Below are 19,006 nucleotides of genomic sequence, written 5' to 3' on the forward strand. Positions count from 1 at the left end.
CCACAAGGTCAGCGCAATACACACGGATGCAGGCGATCTTTTTAGTTTATGGGCGATATGTGCAACGTGAAACTCATGCGCCGCTTGGTGACACGTTCTTTAAAAAGGCACCACGGTCGTAGGCTAGCGTGGCGTAACACTACCATTGACTGCAGTTATTGTTCTCGCATTCAGTTTCTTGGGTCAACTCTCATCGCTGCTAACTAAATACTTTAAGCGTTCCCTTATAGCTGCAGGATGATGCTTGAGAAATTCGTTGCGAACAGTTTGTACGTCTCTGAAACAGCCGCATCAGCTTGCTTACGAAAATAACAGCCACCACACATGTCTCAAGAGGGTCCTTCTCCTTAAGAACACGTTCGTGCCATCCCACACGGACCCTGTTTAGTGAATTCATCACTCGCTCGCCATTCCACTGTCTGCTGTTTTAGGCAGGATATGCCACATGCAATGTCGAGGAAGATACTGGTTCGGTGGCAGCGCGGTTACTTGCCGCAACATATAGCTCAGGGGCCCAATTATATATGGACTCAAGCTTTACGGGATTTGCCGTTCTTTTAGAGAACGACAGACGCGAGGTGCCTTCCCCGCGTCAATTCAACGGGGTACTCTACTGTTCTTACACAGCGCACCGGACTGAAAAGCTCACCGAAACACTAAAACCATGCCACACTTGCTTGACGTCTACTCTGCATCTATGCAGTGTTTCATGCACAGCCAATGACGAGTGCTGAAAGTGAAGTGGCATTCGCAAAGCGGCGACTTACGTGCCTACAGCGTCAAGCCAGGTGACGGATCGTATCGTACGTGACTAACGGTAAAAGCATTATGCGAAACAGAACTGGTGCCACTACTTTAAACGTGGTGGAATACTTCCTTCTGAGCGTCTCGCGTAACGTCGTTTTGAGAGGATAGACCCATTCCGTAATTGTGTCAGAGAAATTCATGATTCCTTACTAAACCAATAAAACAGCACGGTTCAGGCAAACTAATCCCTCGCCCGAACAACGGAGGTGACACTGTTTCTGAGGCTGCAGTGTCATCCGTTCAGTACAAAGCAGGCGGTGAGCAGATGAGCCAGCACCACGCTATATCCGCTTGGGTAATTATGTACACTGTCGTACGATAGACACAAGACAAGTAGTCGCACAACACTGTCCGTTGAAATGGCAGCACGTTGTCGTTACACACCCTGATAAGTTGACTCTTACTACATAGAAAATGAAAAGAGAGGACGTCGTCAAACATTGTGTGGTCGCGTTCGGCCACCTCAGTAAGCATAGTTGAAGCCACAGATTCAACTCTAATTTTGGGAGTGTATCAGATATCCGGCCAAATACATTAAATCGCCACTTACAAGGGCGAGGTCAGCAGATGTCAGCCAAGGATCGGTGCGAGCACAGGTGGTCAAAATAAACAAATCAAACGACATTTTTACTTCGCTGTATACGAAGCTACTGGAAGCGCTACCACGATTCACTGGGTGCAACAGCTTGATGACGAGGCGTCTCTATCTGGATGTTTATCAAACGAGATGACCCTTGAGTTACTCGGCGTCAGTCACAGTGAACAGCCGAAAGGATCTCGACAGGTGACACAGTAAGCGGACTGCTCATTAGGAATATTATTGTTTTTCTTGCGTCGAACAGGAAGTGCTGAACCAACTACGTAGCCCGACGTGTAGAAGGCTGAACGCACAACCATCGTCAGAGGCGTGCTGAGTGCTGTCGCTAACGAGTGTCCTTCAAGTTCGGACGGATACCGGAACTGGCGCACCGCCACTGCAATCGATTCACCATCGCGTCTCAAATAGCAGTAGAGACAGGTGGGAAGGAATTTCGTTGCTGTCAAATCAATCATGAACCCCATATTCCTTCCCTTCATTTTTTTCCCACTGGGTGTCCTCAGAGGGAAAGTTGTTGCTTCCCGTGTTCCATTAGAATGGTTTAGTGCCTGTCGCGCAACCGCGAGGCACGTGCTGGTCACTAGCGGTCTGAGATGCTGAACGGCAGGATACCACCGGGCAGTCACGCGGTTTCCTTCGAGTTTGTGTTTTTTGGCGTTGATGGACTTTGTGTCTCTGTCTCTCATTAAGCAGCGTATCTAAGCTTTGTCAAAGGTGTGTAGTCGTCCTCGTCACGGTTGCGGAATGCCTCTGAAAGGCTGTAGTGAAACTGCGCCTGGCGCTAGAGACGCAGTTTCGATTTCCGGTCGATCAGTTTTCCGGTTGCTTTACCCAGCAGGTTTTCTTTGGATTCCGTAGGAATTGCGTACAGCCTCATTACGTAATCACCACAGGTACGGCAGTTTGTTACTGTCTGCAGAGGAGAGTTACTACGCCTGTCCGCGATCTGCGAAATCAGACACCGAGGAGCGTTCGTCGTTTGATCGCCTTACGCTTTATGGAACTGTGTTACTGCTTGCCGATCTATGGTGTGTTTTTGTCGCTAATACGTCACATACAGCGTTTCGCGCTACAGCAGGGACCACGAGGCTTTCGGCCTCTACAGAGCTGGCTTTTCCGTTTTCACTGAACTGCTCGTTGCACCCGAGGCAGTCTTTCTTAGTATTCGACTCTTGCCATAGTTGCCGTGATGTTTTGATTGGTACGGATGTCCGCGCGAAGTGTGTTGCTGATTCCTATACGGGAAAACTCTAATATCGGTTTCGTGTTTTTAGTAGTAGAGCATTAGGTTGTCAGGTGGTATTCTTTGCGCATTGTGCCGCAGGTTTTTAGGGAACTGTGCTTAGCGGAGAATATCTCGGGAAGTCGTCGTGCAGGCTTGCTAACATCTGATTGGGTCTCATGATCTGTTCAATCATGGGAGGCTTGCGGAGCCTGAGGGCAGCGCGGCCATACAGTCATCAATCGAACACTGAGACGAAGCACATGGGGCTCGTGGGCGTAGCAAGTTTGCTGGTTCTTGTGGCGGATTGCACCATATTCGCATCGGGACTCAGCTCAAGCACAAGGTCTCGCGAGTCGCAGACGCTGAGTGCTAGCACGTCGGGGAATCCCTTTCAGGCAAATGTAGAGATGAAAACCTTCATGGAAAGATTCAACCTAACTCATCATCATCGTAAGTGTCTATCGGTTCACGTTCCCTATCTAGAACTCTAGAAATTGGTTGAAAGCGTACCTTTCGCCCGATGCCCTTATGCAGCAGCACTGTGTGCAGAGTATTCTCAAGCGACAGGAAGCTGGAGGCGGGTGCATTTGGAAAGATATTTTGGGATAAAGAGTGAATGAGATTACTTTACTAGAGCGTGCCTCACTCACCGCTATCGTGCACACTGCCGTGCTTCGGGACTCGCATATTGATGCCGGTTTCCAGAGGCTCTTGTACGCGGGGGCCTACGAGTGTATATAATATCGAAGTGCTTGTGGTAACAGTATACACGGTAATCAGTTATGGTAGCGAACACTGAGGTGTAAACGACGTTTATGGGGAGACGGGTACAGCTTAGAGAGAACAATTTTGAGCGAACTGTATTCGACGTCGGTGACTGATTAAATTCCCAAATTCACTCACTCGTCGTAGGACTTCAGAACTCAGAGCGTTTTTGGAACCGTCTTCTTGTACACTAAATGCCTGCTGCAGTCTTAACGAACCCAATGTTTCGATATTTACATTTTGTTTTTGCAGAGTCTGGTATTTACGTCGACCTTGGACAAGACAAGGAAGTTGATGGCACATTATACCGGGAGCCTGCGGGGTTGTGTCCCATTTGGGGAAAGCACATCGAACTCCAGCAGCCGGACCGGCCTCCGTACCGTAACAACTTCTTGGAAGATGTTCCGACTGAAAAAGAATACAAACAGTCAGGGAATCCTTTGCCCGGAGGCTTCAACTTGAATTTCGTGACGCCTAGCGGGCAGCGAATTTCACCATTTCCGATGGAACTTCTTGAAAAAAATAGCAACAGTGAGCTGAGGAGTGAACACGCTGGTTCCCGTATTCTCTTTTCATTTTCATTGCAATCGGCTTATTCAGGCGGTTCGTGCTCCGCTTCTCTGATGTACTCATCAATTGATATTTCGCAGCATGAGACTACGCAAGGAAGTTGTGCGTTGTCGTCTTATTATGCAGTAGCGTAGCTTGCACCTTAATGCTTGCTGTTTGTGGTATGGAAACTCGAGGGCATCACCGGTGAAAAAAGTTCCATCAAACCAAGAGCCGCTTGTAAGAAGATCAGTGCAATTAAATATGATATACCCTTGTGTTGGATGCTGGCTGTGCAAGCAGTTCAACTAGGAAATACTCGAGAGAGTTCCTGCCTTTTCTCCGCGGTGCTTGTGCACCACAGAGTTGTGCCTGCTTTGTGGTTGAGTACGCAACACGGATTCGTTCACTTGTTTCTCAACGTGGTCCCGAGCGTCAAACCCGGACTTTGCCGGGCTTTCATGAACTGACGAATTTCGTTGTCATCAGTTGCCTCACTTTTGTTCCCTAGAGGAGCTAGGGCAAGTGTAAAGAAACAGTGTGATCCACTGAACTCGTAAAGGTTTGCATAATTTTTCTGGTATACACTGTTTCGTCGCGTGTCATCCCAGTGGACGATAAACAGTGTTGGAAGCCTCCGGAACAATGACCAGATTTGTCCCTTATGTGTTACGTTTCCTTCCAGTCAAGGCGAGTACGGATCTTGGGAGGTGCGCCGAGTTTGCCTTTAAGACGGTCGCTATGGATAAAAACAATAAGGCGACGAAGTACCGTTACCCATTTGTTTATGACTCCAAGAAGCGACTGTGCCACATCCTCTACGTATCGATGCAGCTGATGGAGGGTAAAAAGTACTGTTCAGTCAAGGGCGAACCTCCAGATCTCACATGGTATTGCTTCAAGCCCCGAAAGAGTGTTACGGAGAATCATCATCTCATCTACGGATCGGCCTATGTTGGAGAGAACCCAGATGCGTTCATCAGTAAATGCCGTAAGCCACCCATTTCCTCACCTGTCGCGAAACATATATGTGTCCCTTCTAAAGATCTTCTCTCATCTTTCTCCTACCCGTAGGGGAGCCGTTCACTGCGCAACACAACTGCTGTAAAGACTGTGGCAATCAGAGCTTGTGGTGGGACGTGCCTTGTTTATATGAGCCGTCGCAGCGATACCAGTCTAAATCTGAGATTGCCGCCGGTCGGCCGCTTTGTTGTTTCCTATTCAAAATCCATGATGGTTTCTTGGTACCTGACGTGTCTCGACCGGGACTCCTACTTCGTTTGACTCGCAGCAAATCAAGCTCTTCGCGGGTACAGGTTCGGTGTTTGGAAGAAAGGCCGTTGCCTCGACTACACTGAATTGACCGACACTGTGATAGAACGTGTTGAGTCAAAGGCACAGTGCTGGGTGAAAACCTTTGAAAACGACGGGGTCGCGAGTGACCAACCCCATACGTATCCACTGACGTCGCAAGCATCATGGAACGATTGGTGGCCTCTCCACCAGAGTGACCAACCTCACTCAGGTGAGCTATTTAGTCGAGCCAAGCACTTCTGTATTAGGCCTGTGCGTTCGAATATTATGTACGTGCCACTTTCTTGTTTTTACTCTGTTACCACATGGATACCTCTCGCGTTTTGCGCCGCGATGCGGCGGATTTCGTCACTGTGGAAACAGGGAATGGGGGCGCATAAATAGGTGTATTTTCTCGTAGTTGATGTTACAACGAATGCATTACTCCTTGTAAATGTGTGGCCCGTGCAGGTGGCGTTGGGCGTAATTACGGTTTCTACTACGTGGACACGACTGGAGAGGGCAAGTGTGCACTCTCTGACCAGGTACCCGACTGCCTGGTGTCGGATTCTGCCGCCGTGTCGTATACAGCAGCGGGGAGTTTGTCTGAAGAGACGCCGAATTTCATAATTCCGTCAAATCCCTCTGTTACTCCGCCAACGCCCGAGACGGCACTTCAGTGCACGGCCGACAAGTTCCCCGACTCTTTCGGTGCCTGCGACGTTCAAGCCTGTAAAAGACAGAAGACGTCCTGCGTTGGCGGACAGATTCAAAGTACTAGCGTCGACTGCACCGCGGACGAACAAAATGAATGTGAGGTGATGGTAATTTCAGGGCAGCGTTCCCCTGGCGTTTTGCAGTCTGCAGTTAGGGCAGCGATTGCGTAACAGAATGCCTGTTTAAGATGGATGTTTTCCCTAGGATGGAGCATCCTCATGCATATGCTTATGTTTATGACTTTGCCAAGATGCTGGTAACACGTATCTGCTCCGTGTTATTATCGACATCGCGTATCGACCTGGTTTACTATGATGCCAGGGAAACATTCTTGGTATTCTGATAACTGACCGCGTTTGGTTCGCCTTCGACAATGCGGATACAGGTGGCTCTAACACTGCGTTGATCGCTGGACTCGCCGTAGGAGGGGTTCTGCTGTTGGCTCTTCTAGGAGGAGGCTGCTACTTCGCGAAGAGGTAATTTTAGCTTATACGGAGGTGTGTGATACAACTAACGGGATGTGCTGTGGTTTTGTGGTATGTTCGCGCGAATATTCGGGTCTGTGCGAAAGCAGATATGAATGAGGGAAGCAAGTGTCCTGGCTTGTTCGAAGGGTCGCACAGTTCAGCGCAGCCGCTTCGAGTAGAAGGAGAGCTTTTCGGCTGACGGAGGACACAAATCTGCGGGAGCTTGGGTGATTGTTTCGAATTCATGGGTAACAGTGACACGTTTGACTCTGCAAAAATTTGCATAGTGCGGAGTTGTGAATAGCGAGTTACTTGTGTACCGTACACTACTGATAGCTGTGTGAGTGCGGTGGTGGGTCTCATTTGTTTCCTATGGATTTTCAGGTTGGACAGAAACAAAGGCGTCCAGGCGGCTCATCATGAACATGAGTTTCAGTCAGACAGAGGTGCTCGAAAAAAGAGGCCAAGCGATCTCATGCAAGAGGCTGAACCGTCGTTTTGGGATGGTGAGTCTGTGTGATAAGTGAAAGTGTGTTTATGTAGCCAGGGGCTGCGGCTTCAGTTTCCTTGGTGCTGGGGCGGCAGTGTGGCGAATTTCGGGCACCAGTTTCGCTGTAAGTTTTGGGCAAAATAAGCACTTCACGAAATCCGAAGATCAGATTTGCTGACTGAACAAAGGTCTTCGTAGGTGGGTGGCAGTCCAGCGTAACGGTGGCACTTGCGTTCACAAACGTTCGCTGACGTTTTCAGTGAGATGCATTTGCATTGTCCTGTTGTTTGTTATACAGAGGCAGAGGAGAACATTGAACAAGATGGGGAAACACATGTTATGGTCGAGGGGGATTACTAGAGTCAGAAGAAACTGGGTACAGTTTTCCCCTCAGAATGCAGTCGTTCGAGAACAAGTTTTCTCTTTTTGTTGCCTTGATCAACAGGACAGTATAAGTTGTCGGCACATCATGCGCACACATGAACACATGTATACTTTGTCTGCGTGCCGAGCTGCTGTGTGTCACCGACCGTCTGTGGTCTGCCTGAGCCAATAAATTATTGCAACGGCTGTTTTTTTATGGCAGTGTCGTGTGTTGGGATTCATGTGCTTACAAAGGATGTCCCGATGCCCAGCGTGCGCACAAACGTGCATTTTTTTATATAAGCCTAGTAAATTGATTGAGTGCCTGTGCACTTCGTCGATTCCAATTCGACCCATTCAGGAAGGGGAACGCGGTCAGTAAAATGCCCTGTTGAGTCGTTTTTCTGATACTGATTTTCATGCGGAAAGCGTAGTCAGTGCTAAATGTACCATTTGGAATTTGTCGTAGGTCGACACAAACAGTTGTGATTACGGTTCTCGACGCTAGTGCGCCAAATGAAGCTCGCGAAACAAGGTGTGAAGGCTTGATATCTGACAACGCAGAACAACGCAGCCGGTTAGTAGGTTGCGCCTGCCCCAGTGAAATCGTCAGTGCTTTACCGTTTTCATGTGCGTACCACCGAAGGCGCTTCCGTGTTCTTTCATGGCGGCTAGGAAAATCTATGGAAGGTTAACCTTCCATTAAGGGTCGGGACGTGCGTAACCATGCACAAGAACAGCGATTCCGTAGTGCTGCGTCTTACGCTGTTGACATTATGTCGCCAACTACCATATCGTGTTAAACGTACAGAAGACCGCCACTTCTACGCGCGAAAGAACAGACTGAATTTCGGTGCTACGACTGCGGGACAGTGAAGGAACACAGAGCTAGCAGCTTGTGAGTCCGTTGTCCCTGGAACCGAACAGTACCATGCGAATGATTTCATCGGACACTTGGTTGTCTGTTGACGAGAGTACTGTGGCTGGTGCACCGTATTCGAGTGGAACACACTGCCCGTTGGACAATCCTCCAATCGCTGCTGCGCGCGACAGTTACGTTGGGACACCAGTGGCATTGTCCTGGGTCGCTCTGGGGAAGTGAAGAACGAACGCTGGACACGTGTTCATATATGCCCCACCGTCGGGCTGCGTACGACACTGTAGGACTAACATGCCGGTGACTTATTCCAAGCAGTAGCACGGAGCACCAAAAGCTGTAGATCGCGATAGGCACTAGCGAGAGACTGACGCAGGTATTCGTGAAATGCCCACACTTAACACCTACGTTCTCTGTAAGACGTTCCACTGCTGCTGAATTGCATGAGGGCATGACGCTGATGGCATCTGGACTTTGAAGGTTTTGGGTAGAAAGAAAGGAGTGCAAAGAAATGGTGACAGTGGAGAGAGACATGTACAAACGTTATGCAGAGAATGAAAGATTCAGAGCAAAAACAACTACTTGTGAAGAACGTCAAACACGACTCATTTTCGTAGCCGCGATACCACTGTGACGTTTCTATATTCACAAATGTTTTGAAGCTGCAGCTGCGTACAACTGATCATAATCTCTCATAGCTCGTTGCAGGATCAGTGAATACTTGCAGTCCCTCTATCTGGTGCTCTCTTTTGGTTTTTTATCTTACACACATTCCACGTTGTATTCACCCCTAGTCACGTGGCTGAGTACGGGGATTACAGTGTTTAGTCCCAGGTTGACTCCCATGGTCGCTGACGCTCAGCACTGATGCTGGATGACGGCACATTATATTGCCTGCTATGGTCCCTTTGTCCTGTTTCACCAGTGCTAGGCGAACGACAACAGATTCGTGTTACCTGGTAGGGCGAAAGCTCCCATGCGCAATGAATAATGTTCAGAGGTACTTCTCTAGTACACAGCACGATTAGCGAGAAACGCTCATGTCGGCTGTCCACCATTTTGTACATGAATTCTATCAACACACATGTGCAGCTGTGACCTGGGTGATAGGGAGAGGAATGTTTAGTCAAGCCAGTGCAAAAATGATTTTGATTTGCATACTTAAATGACCCTTCGATGGGCCATGCGCCCTTGGACCTCAGACAAAAAATGATAGTACCATGTAGCATTCAGTACAGGAGCCCCAATACCCAAGAAATTGTCGCTCAAAAGCTGGATACTGTCACAGCTACTGTGATGTAACGCGTCTGTTATTGACTCTCATTTTCAAATCCCGTTGGTGTCAATCTCTTGCGCACTCCCTCTGTGTCGCGCCGAAGCGCTGACAAGAGAGTCCCGGTGGGACAGAAGACATCGCAGTGCATGGCAAGTATGCGCATCAACCATGATCTCAATGTTCGAGCGTCCTCGCCACGCGGGAGCCTGTTAAGACAAGACACGTCAGAGACGCAGGGGACGAAATATGACAGCCGGAAATGCGAAGTTTCGAGCCGGGGTATTGGTAACACACATGCTCTTGTGAGGCTCTCTGCAGACCAGAACACCAACCTGCGCTTCCAAACACCACTATCTGGAGTCCGGCACTGTGCGCCGCACCAATCGAATTCGTTGACGGTTTAGTGAATAGCTCATAGAAGCTCTTTTGTTCGCCCGTGAGTCCTGCAGAGTGCTTACCAAAGTTAACAGTAATCAAGAAAACTGCATGGCGCCTGTGCCACCGGATTTTACCATGAGGAGAGCCTTACACCTCAGACGATCGTTTTATCCAGGCAGCTCACACCGGATGAGTATACAAAGTGCACAACGATCTTTCCGTTCCTTGCGAACTCAATTTCAGAGCCAAGGCTGTTTGCGAGGCAAAACACAGCGAGCGAATTTCCCGGATGGAAAAGCTGACAAGTTGAAGGTCCGCCACATTGTAGATTGACACCCCACAACCTGTTAAATCCTACTAAGTTTCCATAGGACTTACAATTAGTGTTGTCGGTTTCGCCGGCTCGCCGTGTGCTTCGCCAGAACCACTAAAGGCAGCCACGCCGGTCTTGTCAAAACCACTGCCTTTCTCCTGAGAACTCACGTCGCTTTCCTCAACAACCTTCTCTGACAAAACAGTCGTAACGAGCACGAGAGGCCCTTCTTCTGTGCTCTGACGGAGCTCTGCCCCTCCTTGAAGATGTTTCAGAGTGCTCATATCAACCCGAGGAGGCGCGCCTTCGGCACCCAACAAAGCCATCATCAATTCGTTGCTGATCCGCAAGACAACATGCCCCTCCTTTGTTCCCTGGCCCTGCGTACCAAAACAAGGTTGTTTTCCGTCCCACGTCTGATCTGGTTTGCCTGTGCTTCCTCCCCTGTGGAGACAGACAGCCCCCGTGTTACCGCAGTTTCGCTCGGCTTCCGCTTCCCCACAATCAGAAACATCGACGAACGGAACAAGCCACTGAGCTCCGCCGTACGAGAGGCGATACTTGCTGGAATTCCGACACTGGAAAGCCACACACCCTGCGCTCACCACTTTGTACCGAGACCTGCCTACTCCGCTCAAGGCTCGCTCGACGCCATGGGACACAAACCACACAGTTCGAAGAAGTTTTTCGTCTTTCACAATGTCGGCAACACCCGTATGCTCCATCGCGTTCCCCGTCTCGACTTCGCAAACAGCGGGGGTTCCCCGTGACGTGCCTGCATTTTCATGCTTAGGTTTCTTTCTTGCCATACTGATGTTTTCACCCTCGCCTCGGCGTCTGACGAAGAGACAGGCTCGGAGTTCCTGCAGCAGTCGCAGACGCCTCTGTTCGCCGTTCATTCCTCCCTCGGCTCCTGAATCTTCGTGTGAACGCATGGGTGCCTCCGCTTCGACAGCGCACTCCTTCGGCACGCCCATCGATGCACACGCAGCTCGCCAGGCCGCCTTGAGCTTTTCTTCGTGAATGCATGAGCCTTCGTTCTCGCCTTCTTCGCGGCCAACAGCCTCCGAGACCGGACATTCTTGCGTTGCCTTTTCCCCAGAAGCTGCCGACTCAGCATACGTCGCGCGTGCCGCTTCGACTGCGCGAGTCTGTTGCACTTTCCGTCTATACTGGTGCTGCTGCTTCTCAACGAAGCTTTGTGGCCACCCAAGAGAGACGAAGTCCAGCTGGAGCTGATCCAGAGTTCTCGGAGCCTCGCAGTTCCTTGATGTCGTGCTACCTCCGACATTTCGTGAGCCTTGAATGCCCATATTCAGCGACTTCTCTGGTCCGTTTCCGGATCCCGCAGCAGGCTTCATTTCAGCCTCCTGATCATCATTCTCTCTCTCTTCTTCCTCTTCTTCATCGTCACCCTCAGGCAGATTGCCGTCCACGTCTGCTCCCTCAGGTGTCTCTGTGTCGGCGTCGGCTGCTCGCGACTTCACATGGAAAGGAACGTGTCTCTTCTTCTCAAGAACGGCAACAAAGAAACCCCCTGAAAAAGACACAAAATAGTCGCAGATCGAATAAGACGCTTCTCTCGTCTCCAAGCGGAACCGGCTCTGACCACGGAGATCGGGTGTGTAGAAGCAGAGAAAGAGATGTAAAATTGCCTCTCGCCACATAACGCTGCGTATGCGAACAAATTCTCGTAGTACGTTTAGCTTGAGCATGCTGGAGCAATCGGAACACAGCTCGGATTAAGTGAGTTAAACAATGCCGGGACGAACTATACCAGAGAAGGCCTCCTGGAAATGGCCTTCATTGCGAAAAACTCCACAAAAAATATAGGCATCGTATGATGTATGTGCAAACGTAACGGAATGCAGACGAACGAATTTCTGAATGCGAAGATACAGCGGTTGATCTATCGTCTGTTCCATACGGCACGTGCTCGGGATATTGGCACACATTCAGGTGCTGCAATCAACCACTTAGGTCGTCGACAACCCAAACATACCAAACGAACGTGATTGTAGACATCCACACACATAAATGTGGAAAGCGCCAGAAAAGACTTTGCCCGCAGTGTGGACTTGAGGCGCAACTTCGTTCACGAAATGGTGAAGTTCCTGGCCTCCAAACTGGTGCTGTCTACGCCCGTGTCACGCGGACCAGAAGGCGAGATACTGCATGAATATGTACACGGCTCAAGAAGCAGCGAAAAGGTTTGGTACGGTGCCGTTGTGGACATGTATAAACAGCATCCGCCTCGCGCGCGCCTCACCTGTGTTGTTGAGGTGAGGGAGAAAACGCATGCACCGGTGGAGGGGCAGGCCGTCCTGTCTGTTTTTCCCCTCACCCGCCTTCGAGGCGGCGTACTGCGGAAACATTGTGGGTCGGACTTTCTGTCGAGCTGCGCTGGTTTGTGGAACGTCTTCGAACCGATCGTAGAATTCCTTTTGCCAGTACACGCGCCCTAGAAACAAACAACAGGTGTAGAGAAGCAGACTCAGGAGTCTATCAGCCGAGGCCCGCGTCGTGGTGAGAGCGACGAAGACGCAGAACTGCGAGAACGCGCAAAAAACGTCTTCTTCCGGATCAGCCGGGACCAGCCGAGAACAGGAATCCACCAGGGAAACAACGCGGAAGATACGGAGCGCGATAGCCTTCAAGAGAGCAGGAACGAACGAACAGACGGTGACCGATGCCTTTAAAATAAGTTTCTCCGCAATACGAACGTAGCTGTCTACAAGTACGGGGAGGCAGACATCTGTGAAACCCATAATCATGGATACGAGAAACAGAAGTTCCATAAATACTTAAATGCAGAAGTGTAATCAACGAATCCAGTATGATTAAACATGCTAGGGCAATACACAAATCAAGAAGACGACTTTGTGAATAACAAAACTCGCGTGGATTCACTGACTTATCCTGCACAGGTGTAGACCGCATGCGGCTGTGGCTCCACAGCTTGGCGATGCAAGAATGATATCCACCGTCTCCTTTTGTGGAGATGTACCGGTGGGTAAGCTTTTTATTCTACACTTCACAATTTACAGGAACCACGACAACAGCCTGCCTACATGTTTTTAGTCCAGGGCGTCTCTGGAGAGTAGGTAAGACGCCAGAGCAGTCCACAAGTTCGACAGCACCCTTTGTCTTTTCCTGAAAAGAAACAAACAGAAGCCTCTCGGTCACAAGAAACGATCCCCCGCGGTCTCGCCTTTCGAAAACCAACGCGACGCCACAATAATTCTTTAATCCGGTTCTTCATGTTGCTCGTCTCACTGTCATCGCGTTTTAGCCAGATCCATCTCTATGTCGCCTTCTCGGTCCGCGTGCACTCGGACAATTGCCAGCCGACGTATCTCACCACATCTGGTCGCCCCTCTCCATTTCTGCTACCCCTTGAGGCTCTCTCCACTCACACGTTTAACCAACTTCCAGCTCATCTCATAGAAGCGAACGCTTTCACCGGAAGAGCTTTATGAATTAATTCAACAATACATGGTTTCGCTTCAAGTTACCTTCGGTCGTCGCACGTTCATATCGCCACACCACCTGCCAAGTCGCTTCGGAAGCTTCAAACGTATCCCTAACGAGACGGGTTGACGCTCACAGGGAACCAACTGCTTCACTAATTACAGCTTTTATGAAACGTGAACACCGACTCACTTCGTATTTTCTATTGAATCAAGCGAAGCATGTACACGTGAGCATCTTTTCTCCAGCAGCGATACGGTTCGTCGAAACTCGTGATGAGCATTTGACGGGTATTCGAAGAACCCCAGTGCCCGCTGCCTCACTCACCAAGGCTGCTGCGACGACGGCTTCGTTCTCAACGGGGTTAAAGGAACAGGTGCTGTACACAATTCGTCCATTTACTTTGCAGAGTTTGATGCCTCTGAAGAAAGACACAGACACACGTGAAGTCAACGCTTGGTGCTGCTCGTTCAAAGGCCTGACGAGCTTCACTGCGGGTTGCTCCAGTGCCCGTCTGTAGACGATCCACAGCTCGGGTGTGCCATGCCTATTCACACGCAATGGACGCCGTGTGTTTCTCTTCCTTTCAGTCTCTCCCTTCTTTCCTTCTTCCCTCTCCGTCTCCTTTTCTTGGATTCCTATCTTTTTTTCCTTTCTTAATTTCCTTTTCCGCCTGCATTTCCTTTCCTCCCCTACGATTTTCATTACCATATCTTCCGTGCTCCTTTTCGTCCTTTCCGTTACCTCAAGAGAATCTGGAGTTGCAGGCGGTGGCAGCCTAGGCCTTGGTTGCTGTGCCATCGCGTCCAGAGACTCCGAGCCTTCCGGAGCGTCCCGTCGGCGCTGCAAGGCACATCGCAGAGGACGCAGTCGAAAAGGAGCGGCCGCAAGTGCGGGCGGAGAAACGCCGACGGACACACGGCGCCACCGCGGTCTTCGAGACCCGGCGGCGAGGGACAAGCGGCGCGCTCCGGCGAATTCGATGAGACAGCCGAGACAGTGGAGACAGGAGACTCAGGGGGCGTCGCAGACGGCACTAAAATCGCTGGAAAGAACTGCGCCGAGTGAGAGGTAACGAGCAGGCAGGGCGAGTGAATGTGCCGGAGGTGATGAATGAGCCTGGCGGGTGGGAAGAACACAACGGAGACGGCAGGAATAAGGCGACTGAATACGTGACTGCATGCGCGGGCGCCTGCTACCTCCTGTGGGGAGGGAGCAGGGGCTGACCAGAAGAGGAAGATCGCCGACGAATCAAAAATGACCGATCTACGCGGCTCTGCGAGACGCTGCGCCAACGTGAGAAAGAAAGAACCTGCAGTGAGTCGACAGTGCTGTCGGAGCCTATACATTACGCCTAGAACTTAACCGATGCCGAATCACCTTGATGCTGTAGGGTATTGAAATCCATTTACGGTTTTCACGAAAACGAGGAAACCGGCAGTCTCTCGTGCGGTGAAGACAAATGTGGAGTTCATGGCTTTGGTGTACGTGTGTGACAAAAAGTCCCGGAAGACAAAGTAGACGACTTCCTCCATAGGCGTTTGCCTTGCAGTTAACGTCTTGTCTCTTCGCACGCTTGCTACAATTGAATATCATCTCTACCTTAAGCGCCTGCTAAGACATACAAAGGGTGTTGGGGTTCGAGGTTATACGCCGTTAAATTTATTCCCCATCGGCAATTGAGCTTACATGTGCGCCCGCCCAGAGTCTGCGTCGTTGGCAACCACCAATCCCGCTGCACGACGAGAACAGAAAAGGAGAGGGGCTTTAGGATTCGACACTGTCAAGAGGCTGACAAGTACCCCATGCGAACGCTGAGTGGCTCGCCTCGCAATCACACCAGAGACGAGCTTTGCAACCTAATTGTGTTTACGCTGAAACAGCATATGGTAAACCTTTACATGGATCAAACTGCAAGCGCGGAAACGCTTACAGCGAGGTCACTTCCACAACAGCAAACGCATCGCAAGCGAACGGATACGAAAACGGCGACATGTGACATTGCATTGACACCTTGGCATACAAAGCTCTACATGCATCCCTATATGTAGATATATGCCTTTGTATGAGGATGTATCTATCTCTACCTACATATAATTACACATATACAAATACATAGAGGTACAAACACACCCACACGCAAACGTGTATCATATATATATATATATATATATGTATATATATATATATAGCAGGATATGTGGAGGGTTGGTAAGGTTCTTAAATCACACAAAACAAGGTGTCCAGAAGCGCCTCAGCTGGACAAAACAGGCTTGTGCAGCGACTCACGCGGCACGAGGGCGCTTATTTCGGAGTCGAGAGAACCTCGTCGAACCGAAGAGACTCCATTCTCTTGACCTCTCAAACTATTCAGTCTCGCCTGCTCGCGCTCCTTCTTGTGGACGACATGCATGCGCTCGAGGAGCTGCGACGTTTTGGATCCGGGCGCCGCACAGAGGTCTAGGACGCACGAGTCCGCCTGTGGAATACAATACACAGAGAAAACACAACGCAGGGACCTCGAACTGAAGCTCCAAACGACTACATCTGTATATATCAACGTAGCTCCTTATGTATGCGTTAGTTATCGGTGCAACGTAAAGAGTTGCGAAGGCACTGTACCCTTACAAAGCTCCACCGAAAAGAGGAATTTTGCATCGGTTTCTCTAGAAACGCGACGGCTCTCGCATACCCTCTTTTCGTCCACCATTTTCACCTCAAAGAAACCGATCCCGTGCTCTGCCTTGGGCACTGAAACTAGCCCACCATTCAACAGCGATTACAGGCGCTCTTGCAGAGCACCATATCACGCTTTCACACCTTTCGCTGTTCGTGTGTTTCTCGAGGCACTTGCCTTGATGTCAAAAAACAGAGCAGGGATCATGCTGACGACCTCTTGCCTCATGATGGTCGCAGCCTCCGACTGGGCAACGAGGAAGCGGTGGAACGCCCTGACGACAGTGCAGAGAACAGCACTTGGTTTCTGTTCACAAGCCTATCTGCGAATTCCGCGCAAGATCGATGACATCTGAAGGTAGAATCCACTGTCAAGGCTTTCGTCCCTGTCTCGTCCACGCTAAGAGAACTCAATACAACGGGCACACGATGACCCGCACACCTGCCTAGACGCGGAACCGCGGGAAGACAGCGTCATTGGTGTCAGCGGCAAAAGGGAAGTGAGAAATGGCTCCGCAGACTTAAACTCTTTAATTGTGGATTTATATCGGAGCAAGTGCTTGCGGAAGTTGGAAACGCCTACAGAGGGTGTTTCGATTTTGCAGTAGGGAATTTCTACACATTTTGCGCATGTACCTGAAAACCGGTGAAGGACTACACCAGCACCGTTAAACGCGAGGACACAGACACAGGGGTCGAGAGCGAGACAGACAGCGAGACAGACAGCGAGACGAAGATCCGAATACGAGGAAGCAGGCGAAACGGGAGAACGGAACTCGCGAGGGGACGCACAAAAGTGGCTTGCAGGATCTCAAGGCTGCGCGAGAGACGTCGATTTGGAATGCCTCGGAGCCTTGAAGGAACCAAGAGATCGCTCGAAAGGCCTGACTCAGTTTCGCTTCTCTGCGCCAGCAAGACGTTGAAGCCGGCACATTTGTTTCTCCAGAAGAAGCGATGTCGGAGCGAGAAGATGGCGGATCAAACGAACTCGGACAAGCTTCGGGAAGGGCTCCGGCCGCTTCGTCCCTCTTTAGTCTACAAACAAGCAAGGAAAGAGAGATTCGAAATCCATAGAAATCGAAAAAAGACCGCCCCTCCTTTGTAACCTGTCTCGAGTCGCTTCCTCCTCTCCTGTGTCTCTCCTTAATGGATCCGTCCCGCTGTGAGCGTCGTTTTTCGCCTCTCTACTCCTTACATGTTTGCGAGTTTTTGCTAGGATTGTGTGTCTAGTCCTCGCTGTCTCATCTACTCTTGCAGGAAGCAAGCCCTTGAGACGGACGCGTCGATCTTCCACGGGTATTTGTCTGCGATTTTACCAAGTTTTATAAAGAAGGAGCGATGCCACGAAATACAGATGTTACCCCTTCCTGGGCACCGGAAGTGAGGCAAAAAATACTCACGAGGACACAACCACAACTTTGTGATGTTATGGATTCGCGATAGAAGCACACGGGCTACACAGTTCAAGCTGTAGTATTTGATGCAGTTTGATCTGCATCTGATGTTCTGCGTCAAGTGATCTATAAACGTTGAATCCTTCATTACGGATGTCGATTAAAGGGAACCGGAGGCGAGGAGACTACATCTCTTTCTAGAACTTAGGGGTGTGCAGATTGGTGCCTTGCTCGCGGAGAGGCTCAGACATTTGGAACTGAGACTTCGGTTCGCAGAGGTCTCGGCCGCCACAAACTTACTGCTCCATCGTCTGGTGTATGTACGCCCGAATGTAATGTTGGTGAGGCGTACACGTGACTACGCGGAAGGCAGTCGGCAAATCTGTCCGGAGACACTCGAGAAACATTGGCCATTCCTCTGAAATGCACAGAATCAGACAGGAAATGCAACGCAGTCGAGGGAATGGCCGCGACAACCTCCTGTAAGGACGATGCGGCAAACGAACAGGGACTGGAAGAGCAAAGACATATCAACGAAGTTTTCTATCCTCAACAGAAGGCCTCAGCTCTTCCCCACTGATCATTGTGCCACACACTATGGCAGATCCCTGAATCCACACACACGCATCTATGTCTTCATTAAGGCAACCGATAATATATATATATATATATATATATATATATATATATATACATGTGTAAGGGGACATGGTGTATACACGTTTATATAATCAAATCTGTATACAAGTATATACATACACATGTATATATATATATATATATATATCCGCAAGCAGGAACGTATGTCTACGTTTAAAGAGATAGATATATATGGGCGTTTGGATACAAATGACAAAATAGAACGGAGAAGAGTTGAGTTCGTTTAGCAATTTCAGACGGTATTAGATAGCTCGGGATGACAAACTGAGCCTGCTTACCGTCAGGCACGATTTTCTGCTGAAGATAATAGGCCTCCCACTCCGCATTTTCCCTCACGTCTGGAGAAGTCAGCCAAACTCCATTGCCCTCGCCATTCTTTTTCTCCGCGCCTTTGCCTCCCTTCTTCTTCCCCATCTTGCCGCCGAGACGTGTAATGCGTTAGAGAAGACGAAGCAGGAAAAACGCAGGAAAGAAGAGGGAGGAAAGGAAAGGAGAGACGGAAGACAAGGAAGAAGAGAGAAGAGAGGAGACGGAGGACTCAACTGGACAAAAGGAGAGACCTAGGTCGAAGTAGAAGAGACAGAGAAGGCACACACGGCAAAGCAAGGAGACTGGTAAGCCTGAGGCAAAGAAAGACTGGAGGAGGAGACACGAAAAGAAACAATTCAGAGAGCAAAGAACAGAAAC

The 19,006-nt window shown here is 49.9% G+C and overlaps 2 protein-coding genes across 2 annotated transcripts; one reads left to right on the top strand and one right to left on the bottom strand.

The window, feature by feature from the left end:
- Nucleotides 1-1,846: 1,846 nt before the first annotated feature.
- TGME49_255260 (apical membrane antigen AMA1) lies at nucleotides 1,847-8,323 on the top strand. The gene is made up of 9 exons (XM_002364813.1): nucleotides 1,847-2,298; nucleotides 2,730-3,080; nucleotides 3,648-3,926; nucleotides 4,630-4,935; nucleotides 5,236-5,469; nucleotides 5,709-6,050; nucleotides 6,340-6,430; nucleotides 6,806-6,927; nucleotides 7,210-8,323. The coding sequence occupies exons 2-9, from the start codon at nucleotides 2,807-2,809 to the stop codon at nucleotides 7,269-7,271; spliced, it is 1,710 nt and encodes a 569-aa protein (XP_002364854.1). The 5' UTR covers nucleotides 1,847-2,298; nucleotides 2,730-2,806; the 3' UTR covers nucleotides 7,272-8,323.
- A 1,154-nt stretch (nucleotides 8,324-9,477) lies between these two features.
- TGME49_255250 (tRNA (cytosine(34)-C(5))-methyltransferase, putative) lies at nucleotides 9,478-18,733 on the bottom strand (the record flags this gene model as incomplete). Its single annotated transcript, XM_018781096.1, has 12 exons — nucleotides 9,478-9,633; nucleotides 10,184-11,655; nucleotides 12,388-12,579; nucleotides 13,190-13,271; nucleotides 13,917-14,010; nucleotides 14,334-14,708; nucleotides 15,279-15,324; nucleotides 15,879-16,068; nucleotides 16,444-16,540; nucleotides 17,058-17,300; nucleotides 17,960-18,077; nucleotides 18,598-18,733. 12 exons carry the CDS (start codon nucleotides 18,731-18,733, stop codon nucleotides 9,478-9,480), a joined length of 3,201 nt encoding a protein of 1,066 aa, XP_018636931.1.
- Nucleotides 18,734-19,006: the final 273 nt, after the last annotated feature.

Source organism: Toxoplasma gondii, chromosome VIIb (genome assembly GCF_000006565.2).
Source record: "Toxoplasma gondii ME49 chromosome VIIb, whole genome shotgun sequence".
NCBI lineage: Eukaryota > Apicomplexa > Conoidasida > Eucoccidiorida > Sarcocystidae > Toxoplasma > Toxoplasma gondii.